The 19,391-nt window shown below is 40.1% G+C and overlaps 1 protein-coding gene across 5 annotated transcripts in view; it reads left to right on the top strand.

Moving 5' to 3' along the window:
- OPA1 (OPA1 mitochondrial dynamin like GTPase) overlaps positions 1-19,391 on the top strand; it is a 108,737-nt gene that overhangs the window by 48,307 nt on the left and 41,039 nt on the right. For all 5 annotated transcript variants that reach the window (XM_089654303.1, XM_089654301.1, XM_089654302.1 and 2 more), the window contains 7 exons: positions 1,125-1,277; positions 2,387-2,495; positions 2,873-2,952; positions 3,051-3,191; positions 6,620-6,736; positions 11,121-11,214; positions 14,487-14,597. In XM_089654303.1, coding sequence (XP_089510429.1) covers positions 1,125-1,277; positions 2,387-2,495; positions 2,873-2,952; positions 3,051-3,191; positions 6,620-6,736; positions 11,121-11,214; positions 14,487-14,597 — 805 coding nt within the window. The remainder of the gene's footprint in view (positions 1-1,124; positions 1,278-2,386; positions 2,496-2,872; positions 2,953-3,050; positions 3,192-6,619; positions 6,737-11,120; positions 11,215-14,486; positions 14,598-19,391) is intronic.

Genomic DNA, 19,391 nt, shown 5'->3' with positions numbered 1-19,391 from the left:
CACAAACCTTCTATCAATGGCACGTGTTGATGTGCCATCCTGCAGGAGTTGGACTGCTTGTGTAACCTCTGTAGGGTCCAGGTATCGCCTCATGCTACCAGTAGTGACATTGACCCTAGCCAAATTAAAAACAGTCAGAAAAGGTGAGTAGGGAAAAAAGTATCAGTGGCCTCCACCTGCAAAACCATTCCTGTTTTGGGGGTCATCTCATTGTTGCCCATCTAGTGCACCTGTTAATTTCATTAACATCAAAGCAGCTGAAACTGACTAACAACCCCCTCTGCTACTTAACTGACCAGATCAATATCCCAGGAGTTTAATTGACTTGATGCTATACTCTGATTAAAAAGTGTTCCTTTAATTTTTTTGAGCAGTGTATTTTACTCGCTGTATATTAGATGCAAAAAAGAAGTCACATAGTGTAATATGCATGAACTTAAATGTTATTAAAACTTACAACCGTAAGAAGACTACTTACCTGCTCTGTGCAATGGTATTGCACACAAAGGTCCCTTACCTCCTTTTCTAGAGTACCCCTCCGATGCGCTCCACTCCGTATTGTGGGTGCCCCCTTTGCAAGCTATGTGCTATAGGGGCACCAATGCTCTTCTAAGTCGGACTTTGTGCATCCATAGACACACATAGCATGGCTCAGCACCCCTTCCTCACAAGATTTGACTTGACAGCAGGAGCCTATGGCTCACACTGCTTTCAATCTCCTGTGAGAGCTGCAGCAGGACACTTGACACATTGTTGGATCAACAGAGGACACGAGTAAGTGTTTAGGGATGGGGGGGGCAGGTATATGAAGGTTTTTTACTTTAATGCAGAGAATGCATTAAGGTAAAGAGAACTTTTTTGTTTTAGACCACTTTAAACAGAGTTAAGGGTGCATTTTTGTGGCTAGTTTTAGTTTAGTATTACTTTCTTTTCAAGAAAATAGATCTGGTAAATCAAGTAATGGTAATCTGTAAAGATTAAGACCTGGAAACAGCAGAGTTACTTTTTCAAGTGAACATAGCATACATTTTAGCTGATGGTAGCTAAACTTGTTTCTTTTCCTTGCTTGGCACTTTTAAAAAAAATGTACTGTGCACTTTTAATAACTGTCTCTCATTATGCAGGTGGCTTGGGAAACCCTTCAGGAGGAGTTCTCCCGATTTATGACAGAGCAGAAGGGTAAGGAGCATGATGACATTTTTGACAAGCTAAAAGAAGCGGTGAAAGAGGAGAGCATCAAGAGACATAAGTGGAATGAGCAAGCAGAAGACAGTTTGGTGGGTTCCATCTTATGATCTATGTTATATATTCTGTGACCCCCCCCCCCCACCTCCCCCCTTTTTTATGTGGAGAACAGTTCCTTACTATGCCTGCATTGCTTTTAGCCTTTTAAACTCCAGTAATACTTATCACTATAGTTTTGCAGTCTTTCAAAAGTAGAATCAGTTTTTTGGGGGGAAGAGTAGGTGGGGCTATAGTTAGAGAAACAATTATACATGCCTTAACTATGTTATAGGAGGAAGTCCAAGTTTTACTACTTGGCTTATGCTCTGTGCTGCGCATTTCATGCTCGTGCTCTGCTCTTTTAGTATTTGGCTCGTGCTCTGGCTTCCATCACGTCTTTAGCCTAATATTTCACACAGTATACTTGACATTGAGGGATATTGCATGTAAAATTAGATTTCTTGCAGATCATTTCCTTTCTAGTGAGATTTGAGTAAAGGTGAGAAGTATATAAGATCTGGCACATTCATAATCAGCAGTGCTCTTGACATAAGTTCTGTCTGTCTGGATCCGCTAAGTTCATTAAGCTGAACTTCATGCAGATACAAAAACATAACTGAATGCAGCTCTGTATTAATTTTTTTTTAATGCAAGCCTTGTAAGTACCCAAAGTGGACTTGGCATCAGCCTTTTTCAATCCACTGTACAGTATGTACAGCATAGCTCAGAGAAGGGGATAGCAAAGCCGCACAAAGAGTCAAGTGTGCTGCGATGAAGAGCATGTTGATTGGAAGAGTGAGCAAAGTGACAGATGAGATGATGAGTGTCTCTGCTTCTCTTTTAACTATCAAGTCACAGGATGGGTTGAAGACCTGTGAGTGAAGGTGAAACTGCAGCAGAGAAATATCAGGTTTGCTGCTCTGGCAGAACTGTGTTGCTCCCAGGATAGGATTGAAAGAAATACACATCCTTGGACAGATAAAATAGCCCGCTTTTTAAATGTATTTTATATGTTTAATTTTCTGTTTGCCAATAGTTGAGTTTAAAACTGGTTATATTGTGCTTTCTATAGTTAGATAATATTGATCAGGTATGACATATGTATACATTTATATAATATGTGTGTGTATGTATTATATATGGTTTTTTTTTTTTCGCTTAGCGAGTAATTCAGCACAATGCTTTAGAGGACCGTTCCATCTCAGACAAGCAGCAGTGGGATGCTGCAATACATTTCATGGAGGAGACCTTACAAAGCCGCTTAAAAGATAGTAAGTAATTTTTTAATATAGTGCACAAAATGGTTCTCTTCACATTCTTGAAATGTATATACGTTACGCATGACCAGATATAAGGAAAAATACAAGCATGTCTTCTAGTTTTTAAATCGAAGACTTTTCATTATGTGCTTGTGTTTAGTCACATAGGGGAATCAGTTGCTGGCAGGCAATATAGTATATACAGTGGTGCATACTGGAGTTTAGAAAGTAGAGCCGTATATTATATATTTTAGTGTATATTTATAATTTAATTTTTCTTCTTCTTTGCCCTTCACTACCTGACATATTTGCCTGTGTCAACTTTAGTCTTCTGATATCTTTGTCACGATAGCAGGTTATACAGCTGATGCTGGGTTTCCATTTTTCAGCTGAATCTGTCATACGGGATATGGTTGGCCCAGGCTGGAAAGAGCGGTGGTTTTCTTGGATATCTCGTACTCCAGAGCAGGCAAGTACACATGAAAAAAGTTGTGTGTGTGTGTTTTTATTTTTTTTTAATATGGTAGTGGAGCTTCTTATTTTGACTCTTATGTTTTCTGGATGTAGCATACACGGAATGAAACAAAAAATGAGCTTGAAAAGATGATGAAGATTAATGAAGATCATCCTGCATATCTTGCCAGTGATGAAGTCACTACAGTCAGAAAGAATCTAGAAACACGGGGAGTTGAAGTTGACCCAGTCTTGGTGAGTACCAACTAAATACATTGAATGTAGTAAAATGATTTGTATAAATAAATTTCAATCTTTTCTTTCTTTTAGTTTTGATTATGGCTTACAGCTAGTTAAAACACAAAATTCAGTATCTCAGAAAATCAGAATATTGTGAAAAAGTTCAGCATTGTAGAGTCATGGTGTCACAGCTAATTAACTCAAAACACCTGTAAAGGTTTCCTGAGCCTTTAAATGGTCTCTTAGTCTGGTTCAATTGGTTACACAATCATGGGGAAGACTACTGACATGACAGTTGTCCATAAGACAGTCATTGACACCTCCACAAGGAGGGTAATTTACAAAAGGTCATTGCTGAATAAGCTGGCTGTTCACAGTGCGCTGTATCAAAGCATATTAATGGAAAGTTGAGTGGAAGGAAAAAGTGTATTAGAAAATGGTGCACAAGCAACAGGGATAACCGCAGCCTTGAGAGGATTGTGAAGCAAAGGCCATTCAAGAATTTGGGGGAGATTCACAAGGAGTGGACTAAGGCTGGTGTCAGTGCTTCAAGAATCACCACACACACAGGTATCTAGTACATGGGTTACAACTGTCGCATTCCTTGTGTCAAGCCACTCCTGAACCAGAGACAACATTAGAAGTGTCTTACCTGGGCTAAGGAGAGAAAGGACTGGACTGTTGCTTAGTGGTCCAAAGTCCTTTTTTCGGACGGAAGTAAATTTTGCATTTCATCTGGAAAATCAAGGTCCCAGAGTCTGGCAGAAGAGAGGCACAGAATCCAAGTTGCATGAGGTCCAGTGTGAAGTTTCCATAGTCTGTGATTTGGGGAGCCATGTCATCTGCTGGTGTTGGTCCACTGTGTTTTATCAAGTCCAAAGTCAGTGCAGCCCTCTACCAGGAAATTTTAGAGCACTTCATGCTTCTCTGTGGTGACCAGCTTTATGGAGATGCTGGTGTCATTTTCCAGCAGGACTTGGTGCCTGTCCACACTTCCAAAAGCACCAATACCTGGTTTAATGATCATGGTATAACTGTGCTTGATTGGCCAGCAAACTTGCCTGACCTAAACCCCATAGAGAATCTATGGGATATTGTCAAGAGGAAGATGAGACACACCAGACCCAAAAGTGCAGATGTGCTGAAGGCCCCTATCAAAGCAACCTGGGCCTTCAGCACATCTGCACTTTTGGGTCTGGTGTGTCTCAAGCAACCTTCCATAACACCTCAGCAGTGTCACAGGCTGATAGCCTCCATGCCATGCTGCATTGATGCAGGAATTCATGCAAAAGGAGCCCTGACCAAGTATTAAGTGCATACTATACTTTGCAATATGCAAACATTTCTGTATTAAAATCCTTTTTATTGGTCTTATGTAATATTCTAATTTTGAGTTACTGAACTTTGGGTTTTCACTAGCTGCAAGCCATAATCATCAAAATTAAAAGTTAGAAATGCTTGAAATGTATCACTCTGTGATATATTTCACTTTTTGAATTGAATTACTGAAATAAATTAACTTTTTGATGAACACACACACACTCTCACACCAGGGTAGCTTTCCTGGAGCCTTCTTCCCTCTTTTTTTATTTTTTTACAAGAGAAGGGCCTGTGCTAGAAGCAGATGTTGCTCCCTCAATTTATTTACCAGACTCCCCAGGCCAACCTCCATGCTGTGGGAAGTGTGGACATGTCTGCTTCCATTCAAAGTCAACTTAACTAGGTGGAGTGACATTCATTTCAGGCACTGTGGTTGCCATTTCTGGGACACGTAGGCACTGAAGGGGGAAGAGGTGGCCCTTCTGATGTCTTGACGGGTCAAGGCTTGAAAGAGAAAATCCTTTGCTTGCCACATCTAAGGCTGGAAAGCCACAGTATATCACTTTTTTGGTTTTGTGTTTAGATACACTTACACGTTTCCTTTAGAAATGCTAAAGATACAGTATTGACTGTGCTAGCAGCCTTATTCCCAAGGGGTTCACTCTTGAAATCTGGTGGCCCATTCTTTAAAACAGTAGTTTTACTTTGTCTAGACACCACGCAACTAAGCCACACTACTAATTTATTCTAGGACTTGACATCAGCAGTAAAACTAAAGTAGGCCCATCAAAGCTCTTTTGCGATGAATACTAATCCTTGTTGATTACCTTTCCAGTAATGAGGCCCAACACTGCTTCGACTGTTGGCCTCATGTTCTCTTTTGCTAAGCGATGGTCCAACCACTATGGTCTTTCACTCATTGTTTGCTCCACATACTGTCAGTCATTTTTGAACTGACAACCTAAGTGCTACTCGATCTGCTCCTCTCAGCTTTTAACAGGTAAAATATCTCAGAAGAGCTCATGCATACCCCCCTAATCAACATCAGAATGCACTAGAGCATCATGTGAGCTGAAACACAAAACAAACCAGCAATTTAGTAAATGCATGCTAACTATTTCCTGGTTATTCCCTAGTACTACCCAGGCACTGACATATGAAAAGCAAGGGAAAGGTGACTACCTGTGTTTCTTGTTATTTCATTCTACTAGGAGAGAAACCAAAGGCTTCTATGCTCACACAACTGTAACACTTCAAATTACATATTGACATGTATTGTAACCCTAGCATATACATGCAATATTTACATACTCCACTTGTACCTTTGCACAAAATAAAGAATTGTACCCAGTATGTTAAATAACTAGCCCAGGGGTGGGCAAACTTTTTGACTTGAGGGCCGCAATGGGTTCATATATTGGACCCGGGGGCCGGACTAGCTGCTGGCCGGCCCAGCCACTACCATGCCATCCATAGTAAGTATAGTAATATTCCCCCATAGTAAGCATAGTAATTAATCCCCCATATAGTAATTAATCCCCCATATAGTAATTAATCCCCCATATAGTAATTCATCCCCCATATAGTAATTCATCCCCCATAGTAATTCATCCCCCATATAGTAATTCATCCCCCATATAGTAATTCATCCCCCATAGTAATTCATCCCCCATATAGTAATTCATCCCCCCTATAGTAATTCATCCCCCCTATAGTAATTCATCCCCCCTATAGTAATTCATCCCCCCTATAGTAATTCATCCCCCCTATAGTAATTCATCCCCCATAGTAATTCATCCCCCATATTGTGTCAATTCACTTACCTTTGCTCCACGTTTTCCTCTTGCCGTGTTCCCGCGCCGTTCCGGTCTTCAGGGCGGACTGTGAGAGGAGAGGAGTTCATCACGCTGCCCTGCCTACATCCTGACAGCCAATGTTTGCCACGCTTCGCGGGCCGGATTAAAAGGTCCGCCGGGCCGTATACGGCCCGCGGGCCGTAGTTTTCCCATTGCTGAACTAGCCTCTGCTGTTTGGGTTACTGATGATTTTAACTGTTTTTTTTCATGTGCTGATTTCTCTTACATAAGAAAGTTTATGCAAAAAATAAATCACAACTTTTGCAGATTAAGGACACATGGCACCAAGTTTACAGAAAACATTTCTTGAGGTCTGCTCTTGGTCACTGTAATCTTTGCAGGAGAGGATTCTATTACTATCAGAGACATTTTGTGGATTCTGAGGTGAGGTGATTCATTATTTATAAAATATATTTTTTTAATGGTCACAGTGAATTGTATTGCATGAAACCTCATGGTAGAGCCTTGCAGCTGGAAAAGCTGACATTTCATTTGAAAACTGCCAAATCATGTGTTTTCTTAAAGCGGAACTATGCTCAGCTCTAGCTTTGCGATATCCCCCTGCACCCCGCCCGGCCACTGACATCTTCGGGTTCCTGGGTTTGATCATCGGCCGCTGTCACTGGCCGGGCGGGAATGACATCACTCTTGCATATGCGCAGGCGTTCAGTCAGATTCTACAAATTTGTACAATGAACTGCGCACGTCTCTCCTGCATTAAAATTCCTGCCTGGTTTGTTTGTTTTTTTTTTTTTAAACCTAAAATTCCACTTTAATATGACATACAGTTTGAAATATACGCCATGCATTCATATTCAAAAGTACTTTTTCTGAAAAGTTTGCCTAGGGATTGTTTACAACTTTGAAAAAGTTGGGACGCTTTATAAAATCTACGTAAGATTTTAAGAAAAAAATATGGTAATTTTTTCCTTTTCAATAAATTTTTATTGAAAACATTTTTAAGGTATACATTTATAACCGCTGTCATGTTTACAAACAGACACATAATGTCAATGGCTTGCAAGCCAAAGCTATTGTACATCGTATAAAAAACTGTAACAAATGACAAAGCTTTTGGTGTATCAAAATGGTACATTGATCATGAAAAACCACATAAGTAACAATAGAGAAACTCTGCGCCTTTATTGTGGAATCAGGTGTTGGTGAATGAGATATCAGTGTATGAAATGCACTATTCAAAAAACCAAACAAACCGGTGCATAAGAGCAAATCACAAATCATCCCTACAGAACAGCCTAGAAAAAAGGAAAGGAAATGGAGGAGAGAGAAAAAAAGATATAGAGGGGGACATCAAAAGCGCTCGAACCTGAACCCAGGGTCTCGGTATTTACAGCAATGTGTAACTGGTTGTTGACATAGAGGGGTGGGCATATTGGAATCATGGGGTCCATATCTTAAGGAATTTCTCATGTGTATCTAAAATGATACTGGAAAGCTTTTCATTGATAAAAAAAGAAATCCAAGTGGCTATGGACTTAAAGGGTAAAAACTGTTGTTTAAAATATGGTAATTTTTTAAATTGGTGGCATCAGCACTCAAAAAAAAGATGGGACAGGCCCATGTTTACCACGGTGTGGCATCCCCTCTTCTTTCAACAACACTTTATAAACATCTGGGAACTGAGGAGACTGGTTGCTGGCGTTTTAGAAGAAGAATGTTGTCCCATTCTTGCCTGAAATAGGATTCTAACTGCTCAACAGTTCTGGGTCATCTTTGTCATATTTTTCATTTCAAGATGTGCTAAATATTTTCAGTTGGTGAAAGGTCCAGACTGCAGGAAGGCTAGTTAAAGCAAAGTTCCACCCAAAAGTGGAAGCTCTGCTTATCTGCCCTGCCCCCCCCCCCCCCCCTCTGCCACATTTGGCACCTTCTGGGGGGAGCGGGTACCGGGTATTGACAAGTTTGCCCCCTCCTTCCTCCCCGCAGCACTCAGACATTTTACAGGTCTCAGAGGGCTGCGACCCATTCACAAAGCACAGCGCGATTCACGCATGCACAGTAGGATACCGGCTGTGAAGCTGCAAGGCTTCACTACCTGTTTCCTTTTGTCAAGATGGTGGCGCCAGCACCTGACAGCCGATTGAAGAATAGGCTCGGGGTGAGGACACTGCTAGATCCCCTGGGCAGGTAAGTGCCCTAATTAAAACTCATCAGCTACAGTATTTGTAGCTGCTTACCTTTAATATTTGGGAGGGGGGGACTGAAACTCCTCTTTAGGCACTTGGACTCTTTTACTATGAAGCCATGCTATTGTCATAGATGCAGGATGCAGTTTAGCATTGTCCTGCTGAAATTTGCAAGGCCTTCCTTGAAAAAGACATCTGATTGGGAGCATATGCTGCTCTAAAACCTGGATGTATCTTTCAGCATTGGTAATGCCTTCAAGATGTGCAAGCTGCCCATTCTGTACACACTAATTCACCCCCATACCGTCAGAGATGTAGGTTTTTCAACTGAGCGCTGGTAACAAGCCGGAAGGTTCCTCTCCTCTTTAGTCCAGAGGATGCTGCGCCCATGGTTGCCAAAAGATGTCAAATTTTAATTAATCTGACCACAGAACAGTTTTTCACTTTGCAGCAGACCATTTTAAATGGGCTTTGGCCAAGAGAAGACCGTGGTGTTACTGGATCATGTTCAGAAATGGCTTTTTTGCATAATAAGGCCTTACCTTGCATTTTTGGATAGCACTGCAAACATTATTTACAGTGACTTTTGGGAGTATTTCTGACCCCATGCAGTGATTTCCATCACAGAATCATGCCTGTTTTTCTGTTTCAATATTTTTACTAGAATCATGCCTGTTTTTAATGAAGTGCCATCTGATAGCCTGAAGATTGCTTTTGGCACTGCTCAAAGTAGAGGTGAAAGCATATCTATGTATCGCATAACATGGGGTGCAGGCTTGTCCTAATATCAATCCAGGGGGCTAGTAAATGTAAAGAGGAAAGGATTGTCGCTACTTTCGACCAGCCTAGGTGAATAAACGATACAGCTGACATTTTTTCCAACAAACCACCCTGATGCATTTCGCCCTGCCCACTGAGACTTAGTCATAGGGTACCCACCCTGTGACTAAGCCCCAGTGGGTGGGGTGAAATTCATCAGGGTGTGTGGTTTGGTGGAGACATATAGGCAGAGGCCTCTCTGTCGTTTATTCACCTGGACTGGTCGGAAGTAGCGGCGATCCTTTCCTCTCTACATTATTCTGAAGCTGTTTCCACAATTTTTAGATGCAGCTTTTCACAGATTAGTGAACCTCTGCCCACCTTTACTTCAGAGACACTGAATTTCTGAGATGCTTTTTTATGTTGCTGACCAGTTGCCAATTGACCTTATTTACAAAATGTTCTTCCAGCTCTTTCTTATTACTACCACTTACTTTGCCAGCTTTTTGTTGCCCTGTCCCAACTTTTTTAAGGCGTGTTGCTGCCATCAGTTTCAAAATGACCTAATTTTTTCTTAAAATGGTACATTTTCTCAGTTTAAACATTTGATATGTTTTCTATTGGGATTTTACATATTGCTTTATCTGCCGATTTACAGTCTGACAGTGTACAGTCTTTACATGGTGAAAGCAGCCACAGGGTAGAAAACATGCTCCATGAGTTATCTGTTTTCTTTCACTGCAGTTTGTATAGTGTGGTCAGCTCCTAGACATTGTGTAAGCCCTTCTAGTTGAGTGCGTGTGACTTGACATGCATTGTTCTGTTAAAGTAGACTCTACTAATATGCATCAGTAGCACAGAGGTTTAGCCATCGATCCATGCAGAAACGTTGTGACTTCAGTGATACCCTATTGTAGCTAACTTGACGTAATAAAGATACAAGCTTTTGAAACATTAAGCTTCTTTTGTATAAAGTCTAATAAACCTGAGGTGTTTTGAAAACGTACATGTTTAATGCCTAAAGTTAAGCAATAAAAGGTGCCAAAATTGACTAGCTTAACAGGAGACTGGGATTCTAGCACTCTAAAAAGTGTTGGTTTCCAAAGATAGTTGCATCAGCAGTTCCTCTTCAATGCAGCAGTCTTTATTTTCTCTGGGAAAAAGAAAATAAAAATTCTATAACCCTTTGATATTCAAGTACTCAAGTGGTGTCAGCGCACATAATTTTACAAAATTTTAAATGATGCTTATGTCCATTATCTGAATTTATGGTGGGCTCAAGAAGCAAATGAATAGAATATTTAGCAGAATATAACCACTAATTTTTTTTTTTTCAGTTTCAGTTAGCCCTGCTTAAAATTTGTAAAAAGTGTCTTACCCGTGTTGGGTATACTTATACTATTTCAACATTTTCTGCTCCTTGTCTTGTCCCAAGTGCTAATGACTCCTTGACACCTGAATCTACATCTACATGCAGCTGCTGTGAGATGTTCTGGTTGCTAGGGAAGCTCTCTGAATAAAAATGCAAATTTATGTTCCAGAGAATTTAATCTTTCAGTGCCTTATTCAGAGCATGAGAAGATTTAGAAATACTGTCGACACACCCAGGGGCGGACTGACAACTCATGGGGCCCCTGGGCAACAGGGGATCATGGGGCCCCTGTGTCCTTGCCCAAACTCAAAAAGCCTATGAAAAAGGTACCAGGGGCATCTCATGGGGCCCCCTACTGATCCTGGGCCCTCGGGCAGTGCCCGAGTTTCCAAATGGTCAGTCTAACCCTGGACACACCCCATGGTGGTAAGTAAGGAACACTGGATACTGTGAGAATAGCTTCTTCTAAAATTTTGAAATGTCTTTTTAGCTGGAATGCAATGATGTGGTCCTTTGTTGGAGAATACAGCGGATGTTGGCAATCACTGCAAACACCTTAAGGCAGCAACTAACAAACACAGAAGGTAAGATAAGGAAAATGGTGCATCTATGTGATCTTTGTTAGATGTTATCCAGATCTGTAGTGACTGCAGTAGTAAAAAAAAAAAAAAATATTGTGTATAGCAAAGTGAATCAACAAAACAAAATTATACTGAACTGGCCAAAAGGGAAAGTATGGATGTTTTCAGCCCCTAAATTGTATCTATAAAAATATCTGAAATATAGGTCTAAGAATAGACATGAGGAACTGGAGAAATCCCTATTTTGTTTTTGCTGTATTTTAAATTAAGAAGCCCAGTCTTTTTTTTTTTTTTTTTTTTATATATATACAGGTAACTGAAAATTGAGGGCCCGATAACGATCTTAAAGTAAGTCTTTCATTAGAGACCCATGGAGCTGCCATTGCTGACAACTTTCTGAAAATGCTAGTCGCCTAGCAGTTATTTTTACCTACTGTCTTTTAGAGTCACTGACTTGACACAAGCACACCGATAAGGAATGTTGCTCCTTATGTCTACGCTTAAAGCCCAACTCCAGGCAACTAAAAATGTATTTCTTGCAATAGCGCTGTGCCCATGCATCATGGGTTAATTGCTTGTTTAGGTCCTAGTCCCCGCATCCTTTTTTTTTTTTTTTTTCCCCCACGGTGTAGCAGTCTAGGATCCGAACTTCATCGGGACCAAAGCAAGGTCCATAGCCCTGTATTGACAAAGCTGTAATAACACTGCTCTGGTCAGTTTGCCTTATCCACACAGCTGTTGCAGGTCCGGTTCGCCTCCAGATAACAGCTTAAGTAAAGGTCGAGTACTGCACACTGATGTAATGGAAAATTTGGATACTTTATTCAATATAATGAAAGTCAAAACATCATACCAAACACCCAAGGGACAGAGCCGTTAATGCGTTTCACGGGACAATGGGGGGACAGACCACCACGGGACAATGGGGGGGGGAGAGAGGCCTTCTGCCAGGGGTGAGAAGGATCAGATAAGTAAAAGTGTTTCTCCTTTCTCTAGATATAATGAGCATTCATCCTTTGGGTATAAGTACAGTTTCAGCATGGTAGCCAGGCAGCTAACATTTTCAGGAGATATCAGCAATGGCACTGTTCGTTTTTCCCGTGAACATTAAAGTAAAACTGTGGGCAACACTTTTTTTTTTTTTTTTTTTCATTTTGGATAGAATAAGGGAGGATTATAATCCCTGTCAGATTTTTTTTTTTTGTTCTTTGTCATCTATGTCCCATTGAGAATAGCTTCATCTCCTGTCCCATAGCCTAGAGTGAGAGGAATTCCATGCAAATTAAGAGAATCCATTGGGGGGCCCCCCAGGTCACCAGAACTAGTGTCCCCATTGGAAGATTTCTCCTCTGTTACTTTTCTAGGGACAACCCAAAATTTGGGATTGTCTTTTACTTTCACTGTCAATGATAATGGTAAACGGGAGAAATACAGAGGATGAATCTCCCTGATGGAGACACAGACAGAAATAAAAATGTTATAACTTTTACATTTGAATCCTATATTTTGAGTTTCTTACATTGCTATATACAAGCTGCTTGTGATCTTGCCAACAACTGCATTATTGTAATCTTTAAATATTCTTCACATGTATATAGGCAGTGGTGTATTTAGGTTTCGTGCTGCCCAAGGCAACACAGAACTCAGATCCCACCCCCCCCACGGAGAGACCCTGACACCGACAAACACCCCCACGAAGAGAGCCTGACATTGATCAACAACACCCCAGACCCCCCCCCCCCCCAACCCACATCCAAGAGAGCCTTCCACTACCACCTCCCCCATACACTGGCAACCCATGCCCCTCACCCCTACGAGAGAGAAGACACTCACCTTCACAGCTCCGGACATCCCCGGGAACAAGAGTCAGGCTCTACATACACCATCAAGCAGCCCGCAGCCTCTCTCAGATCCCACCTGGTCCCAATGCTGCGTGTGTCCCTTCTTCTATCCCTTCTTTCAGGGGGCAGCGCTGCCCCCCTGAAAAATGCCGCTGCCCCTTTAGGCAAATGCCTTGTGGTAAATACGCCCCTGTATATAGGCTTAAGCTGGGTATATAGTATAGGAATTTCACTACGTGAATGGCCCTTTCGGCCACCTCTCACTCAGTAATAATCTGTCTGTATACCCAGCTGTTAGTATTAACATTTGGTGACATGTCTAGGTAGCTGCAGATACAGTGCCTTGAAAAAGTATTCATACCCCTTGAAATTTTCATGTTACAACCCAAAACATAAATGTATTTTATTGGTATTTTATGTGATCGACCAACACAAAGTGGCACATAATTGTCAAGTGGAAGGAAAATAAGTGGTTTTCAAACTTTTTTACAAATAAATGCCTGAGAAGTATAGCGTGCATTTGTATTCAGCCCCCTTTACACTGATATCCCTAACTAAAATGTAGTAGAACCAATTGCCTTCAGAAGTCACCAAATAAGTAAAGTAAATAGAGTCTGCTTGTGTGTAATTTAAAGTCAGTATAAATAAACCTGTTCTGTGAAGCCCTCAGAGGTTTTACAGAGAACATTCGTGAACAAACAGCATCACAAAGGTCAAGGAACAAACCAGACAGGTCAGGGATAAAGTTGTGGAGAGGTTTAAAACTGGGTTAGGTTATAAAAAAAATCTCAAGCTTTGAACATCTCAAGGAGCACTGTTCAATCCATCATCTGAAAATGGAAAGAGTGACACAACTGCAAACCTACCGAGACATGGCCGTCCACCTAAACTGACAGGCTGAGCAAGGAGAGCATTAATCAGAAAAGCAGCCAAAAACCCCGTGGTAACTCCTGGAGGAGCTGCAGAGATGCACAGCTCAGGTGGGAGAATCTGTCCACAGGACAGCTATTAGTCATGCACGCCACAAATCTGGCCTTTATGGAAGAGTGGCAAGAAAGCCATTGTTGAAAGAAAGCCATAAGAAGTCCCGTTTGCAGTTTGCAAGAATTCATGTGGGGGACACAGCAGACGTTACAATATGCCTGACATCTTGACACGCCTCACCAGGCTTTTTTTGTAGCATTGGTGCAGTAAAGGCTTCTTTCTGGCAACTCGACTATACAGCTCATATTTATCACTATCTTTAAATAAAAGACAGTTTTTTGGCATGATCAGTCATATTTTCAATATAAATGCCAAAATGTAATGATTTCTGCTGGGGTTTGCAAACTTTTGAGCACAACTGTATGTGTGCATGCCTGTGTTAAAGTTTGTGAAACTAATTCCTGTGGGCAATTTTACTCAGCACTTTCTCTGCTTATCTTTTTCTTGCAGTAAGGCGATTAGAGAAGAATGTCAAAGAGGTCTTGGAAGACTTTGCTGAAGACAGTGATAAAAAAGTTAACTTGCTCACCGGAAAGAGGGTCCAACTAGCAGAAGATCTTAGTAAGTTCTGTCTTCATTTTTGTATGCAGAACACACCTTTTTCTGTGTTTATTAATGATTAACAGGCAAAGATAAATGAGTGATTAAAAAAAAAAGCAAAATTGTTACAAATATACATAATATTTCATAGTTACCATCTAAAGCTGAAGTTTGCAGTGCTTAAAATCTCATTCACTTTGGGCTTAAATGTCATTTAAACAAGTTAAGAAATTGCATGAACCCTGGCTTTGTTTTGTCGAAACTTAAGCTGCCCATAGTTAGATCGATGTTTTTCTGGTTCAACTGCCACCGGCCGAAATTCGATCCATCTATATCTGTTCTTGTTCCAGAGAAGTCAGTCTAATAATTGATTTCTGGCGAATGAGCTTGTTGCTAAATATTTGTTTGGTCAGCATTGCAGTCATTTGGCTGCGGTGATGATCAGTGTATCTCGATAGCAGAGGAGTCCCCACTGTCAGAATACAATAACGCAGCAGGAAGGATTCCTCCATCCTCCTTGCTAGTGTGGATGGGGAAATATATTCAGTTTTCTTTCAATCAGCCTGCTGGCTGATCAAAAAAAAAAAAGACATGCATGGGGATGCATGGTCAGCCTTGGGTATAGCAGATCTACACAAAGATAATTGTAGCAGAAAAACAGTTTTAATTGTAACCTCAAGGGGGCAGTCTTGCTTCTAACTTGGTATGCTTTTGATATATTGTTCATTTGTGTTGCTGGTTTATATAGTGCTGAAATGTATAGTTTTGTTTTTTCCTTTCTTACAAAAGCATTCAACTTTCAGTTGTGCATGTCTGGAAGGGTTATCAGTATGTTTTCACTTGATATTTTCTTCGCTCCAGGTCATAGATTCCTTCACAAATGACCCCTATTTATAGACTTTCCCCCCTTTTTGCATACAGTAACGTGGAGTCTTATTTTCCTCCAACAACCAGATTCCAGTTGTCATGTGAAAAAGTGTGTACACCCCATGGAAATTATTTTCAACATATGTGAACAGGCAAACATTAGATCTAGATTAAATAGTATGTACAGATAGAGGTGATATACTTGAACTAATGGCACAGAAATTGACAAGGTGTTCAGTTTCATTATCTAAATTAACCCAAATGCAGCTTTGTCATTTGGAAAAAGTAAGTACACGCCTGCATTTACCACAGCTTCAATCCATGAAATTGGAATCTGGTGTTCCAAATTATGTGCCAATTATTAAGAGTATGCAAGTGGAACCTGTCTTTTTATTTTTACATCTCTGATATCTAGGATCTGGTGTCTTCTTTGCTATTGACAAGTGTGGTGTCATCAAGGAGCTCTCTGAGGCCCTCACAAAGAAAGTTGCGGATGTCTGTGAATCTGGAAAAGGATTTAAAAAGATCATCAAATGATTTAAAATCAGTCATTCCACTGTAAACAAAGTAATGTACAAGCAGCATAGATTTTGAACAATTGCATGGCAATTTGCCCTGGAGTGGCTGACCTATCAATATATACACAAATACTGAACGTTCAGTGCTAAAACAAGTCTCCATATTCAATCAGTTTTCCTTCAATCAGCCATTGATCGAAGGGAAAAATAATGTACAGGTCCACTGTAAGGAAAGTAATGTACAAGTAGCATAGATTTCAAACAACTGCATGTTAATTTGTTCTGGAGTGGCCACCCATCAAATTAAGCCCAAACACTGACTGTTTAATGCTAAAAGAAGTCTCCAGATCTTTTGATCAGCCTGCTGGGTGATCAAAAAAAATTGATACATGTATGGCAAGCCTTAGGTTTAGCAGGGTCAAACACTGACCATTCAATGCTAAAAGAAGTCTCAAAGAACCCCAAAATGTCATTGTAGGGTATTCAAGTAACTATAGCAACAGTTGCGGCCAAAGTACATGAATCTACAATCAGTAGGGAATGGATAAAACTCCTATCCTACTGAGGAGATTTTCCTTTTTGTCCGATCTTGTATATACAGTAGGAAATGTGTATATACAATAGGAAATGTGAGGAAATGCCTACAAAGTAAGGGGACTTCCCCCTCTTAGACAGATGTGTTTGGATTACATGTCTCCACTCTATCCAGAACAAAAAAATAAAATTTTGAGTATAGATCATCTTTAAATGAAATAAATGCTGCGCTGCCAATCTTGCTCCTTTGTAAAAACAACAGTGAAATATTCTTGTGAATGTGTGTGAGTATAACCTGCACAGAGGACTGATCAATTGGACTGGCTGCTGCTAGCAAAATCACAAAGGTGTGAGTGCAAACATAAAAAAAGTGCTGCGCTGTCTCTCCCAAAAACTACTTTAAAGAATTAATTAAATGAATGAATGAACTCCCTACTGCAGAAAGGGTCCCCACTAATTTGCATGTGCTATAATGCCCCGTGGGCTGGCAATTATATCCCTCCTCCCTAGTGACTTAATCCCAAATAAACCAATAAGTAAATACAAGGTACTTAAACGACAATTGTGCTAAAAATAGCAAATATACAATGCCATGAAACTGTGTATACAGTGAAATTGTATGTGTGTTTGTGTGTGTGTGTGTGTGTGTGTGTGTGTGTGTGTGTGTATATATATATATATATATATATATATATATATATATAAGTCTTAATAATTGTGCAAACCTATAAAAGTTCCAAAAAAATCCAAAAGAAACACCTATCAACATCTGGTGTGAATATGAAGTGATACAGTAGTACATCTTCTTATCCATAGCAATTCTCTGTGCGTTGTGCTCCAATTAGTGCTTCCCCTCCCAGAGCCCCACTGACCACAAATAATTGACCACCTGGAATTGTAGGTCAAATTATTGCATGAGATGTTGCAGCGCTCTCCTGCAGGAAAGTTGGCCGTCTGTGTGGTCTTGACACCTCTATACGCTGATGACAGACTCTATAATGGAAACACCTCTAGATCAATCGTTTGCGGCAAAACTCCTCCAGAACCTCCACAGTACTCCTTCACCACCTTAAAAACATCAAAGGGAAACTTCCATAGCGTAACACCATATTTATTAGGTAAAAAAACATTTAAAAGTGCACTTACATAAAAACCATGTGTATGGATCTTTAAATCCCAGCAAAAAGCAATTCCTTCTCAGAGGACAAATGTAGAGCTATAAAGCCCCACTCTACATGTTTCGTCGTATGAAGGGATTTAGTCACTGAGGAGGATGGATATAATTGCCAGCCCACTGGGCATTATAGCACATGCTCATTTGTGGGGACCCTTTGTGTAGTAGGAAGTTCATTTATTTAATTATTTAAAGTAGTTTTTTGGAGAAGCAGCACAGCAATTTTTATATTCTTATGAATGTGTTATAAGCAGCTCCCTATTGCTGAGGAAGTGTGTAAGTAAACAACTCTGTCTATATATATATATATATATATATATATATATATATCTGTGATAAATTAACCATAAAGTATGGTGAGCGTGCTATAATACACCTCCCCCACCTGTTAACGTATGTGCTAGGTGAACCAATCAATATACCAAATAACACATCACCTATAAAATAAATGAATGTGAATTAATATCTGTAATAGGTACTACAATACACCTCCTCCTGTCACAACGTGTACAAATGTCCATATATCAAAAACATTGTCCAATAATTAAACCAGTTCATTCCTTATGGGGTAAACTATGTCCCCTTTGATGTTTACATCATAGCGCATTTAAATTATTGCTCAAGATTGACAATAAATCTGTATTTAATTGTTATAAATATGTTCAGTGTGCTCCCAGAGTTCTGCATGTAGTAGCTTGGCTGTGCTCTCTGCAAAGTACGGTAATAGAAATCATCCTAGACTGCATTGAAACTGTGCTAGTTTCAACAAAACTCTGTTAGGCACATTTAAGATTTTAAACATTAGGGCCCCTGGGTGCTCACTCGTATTAATTATGTCATTGCTAAGTCCTTAAAGTGATTATAAACCCATGTTTTTTTTTTATTTAATGACAAACATGTCATACTTTCCTGCACTGTGTAATTGTTTTGCACAGGGTAACCCGATCCTCCTCCTTCTTAGGTCCCCCACCGGCCTTGCTGAATGCCCACCATAGCAAGCCACTTGCTATGGGGGCACTCATGCAGGCTTCCTCCCAAGCTGGCTTTGTGTCTGTACACAGAGCATGGCTTGACCCCATCCCTGCTCCCTCCTCACTAGCTGTGATGACCAGCGGCTCCCTCTGCTGTCTCTAAGCCTTTGAGGAGGGAGAGAGCCGAAAGAATCGCTGCTTTCTTGCACAGCACTGAATCAAGATCAGGCTCAGGTAAGTATAAGGGAGAGTCTGGGGGGGAGCTGCACAGAATGAATTACGGTAAAAATCCTTCAGCCTTTAGAGCCACTTTAACCACTTCAAGTCCAGACACTTTTACCCCCTTCCAGTCTAGGCCAATTTCAGCTTTCAGCGCTATCACACTTTGAATGACAATTGCACGGTCATGTATCACTGTTCCCATATGAATTTTTTAGCATTTTTTTGAGACAGATAAAAATTTATTTTGGTGGTATTTATTCACTACTGGGATTTTTATTTTTTTTGCTGTATAAATGAAAATGTCCAAAAATTTTGAAAAGTTTTTCTTATAAAATTTTGCAAAGCAATAATCTTTCTTAATAAATCTTGCCCAAAATTTACTGAGTTATCTTTTTAGTAAAAAAAAAAAAATTAGTTTATAACCAAAAATTATAATTTTTCTAAATATTTTTTTTACTTTTTTATTTTAATTTTTAATTAGTTTTTTTTGTTTTTTACATACTGTCACCCTAGCAGTACATAGTGACAC

Source organism: Staurois parvus, unplaced genomic scaffold (genome assembly GCF_062004578.1).
Source record: "Staurois parvus isolate SC_StPar_1 unplaced genomic scaffold, SC_StPar_1.0 ptg000750l, whole genome shotgun sequence".
Lineage (NCBI taxonomy): Eukaryota > Metazoa > Chordata > Amphibia > Anura > Ranidae > Staurois > Staurois parvus.
The sequence above is the reverse complement of the archived record's forward strand: the minus strand, read 5'-3'. Positions and strand labels throughout refer to the sequence as shown.